At 78.2% G+C, this 1,113-nt stretch overlaps 1 protein-coding gene across 1 annotated transcript in view; it reads left to right on the forward strand.

The window, feature by feature from the left end:
- Positions 1 to 690, forward strand: part of PHOX2B (paired like homeobox 2B) — a 1,988-nt gene extending 1,298 nt beyond the window's left edge. The window contains exons 2-3 of the mRNA XM_086464471.1: positions 1 to 65; positions 235 to 690. The exon at positions 1 to 65 is cut by the window's left edge and continues 123 nt beyond it. Of these exons, the coding sequence (XP_086320597.1) occupies positions 1 to 65; positions 235 to 690 (521 nt within the window). The remainder of the gene's footprint in view (positions 66 to 234) is intronic.
- The last annotated feature ends 423 nt before the right edge of the window (positions 691 to 1,113 follow it).

Raw genomic sequence — 1,113 nt, forward strand, 5'->3', positions numbered from 1 at the left:
ACCCTGATATATACACCCGGGAGGAGCTGGCGCTCAAAATAGACCTCACCGAGGCGAGAGTGCAGGTATGTGCGGGATGCGGGTGATGGGGAGGAGGGGGTGGTGGTCGAGGAGGGTCCGCGCCGGGGATGCACCGCTCCGACGGACACCGGCTCCGGGCCGGGGCGGGGGTCGTTCGGCGGGAGGCGGCGGAGGTGCCCCCGCGCTGCCCGCCCCCTGCTCCCCCCTCCCCAGGTCTGGTTCCAGAACCGCCGCGCCAAGTTCCGCAAGCAGGAGCGGGCGGCGGCGGCGGCGGCGGCGGCCGCCAAGAACGGGGCGGCCGGCAAGAAGTCCGACGCCTCCCGCGACGACGAGAGCAAGGAGGCCAAGAGCACCGACCCCGACAGCACCGGCGGCCCTGGCCCCAACCCCAACCCCGCTCCCAGCTGCGGCGGAGGAGGCGGCGGCGGCCCCAGCCCCGCCGCCGGGCAGGGAGCGGCGGGGCCCGGCGGGCCGGGGGGGGAGCCGGGCAAGGGAGCGGCGGGGCCCGGCGCGCTGGCGGCGGCGGGGCCGGGGCAGGGCTGGGCGCCGGGGCCCGGGCCCATCACCTCCATCCCCGACTCGTTAGGCGGCCCCTTCGCCAGCGTCCTCTCCTCGCTGCAGCGGCCCGGCGGCACCAAAGGCAGCCTCGTCAAGAGCGGCATGTTCTGAGCGGCGGCGGCGGTGGCGGCGGCGGCCCCTCCCGCTCATTAGTATCCGCCGCCCGCCCATAGCAATGACCAGGGGCCCGGGCTGCGCCGGGCTCCGCGGGGCAGGGACCCCGCGCCCCCACGGGGGGCCGCGCCCGGCTTCCCTCGCCCCCGGCCCGGCGGCGGGGCCGGCCCCGCAGCGCCTCCGCCGGGGCGGGGGGGAGGGGGGGGGGAGAGGGCGCTATGCGGAGGCGGCGGCGGGCCGCGGAGACTGTGCCGGCGGGCGGCCCGGCGGCGGGGGGGCGTCCTGCCCGCCCGCGGGGGGAAGGTTTTTAAGTTCCTTTCGCGGTCAGCTCGAGCGACAAAGTGTCTTCTCCATCCCCCCGCTCTGCCACCCCCCGCCGCCCCCCGGCCCCGCGCCTGGGGGCGTTTCTTACTCCGCCGT

The sequence above is a fragment of the Leptosomus discolor genome, chromosome 4 (assembly GCF_034619465.1).
Source record: "Leptosomus discolor isolate bLepDis1 chromosome 4, bLepDis1.hap2, whole genome shotgun sequence".
NCBI lineage: Eukaryota > Metazoa > Chordata > Aves > Leptosomiformes > Leptosomidae > Leptosomus > Leptosomus discolor.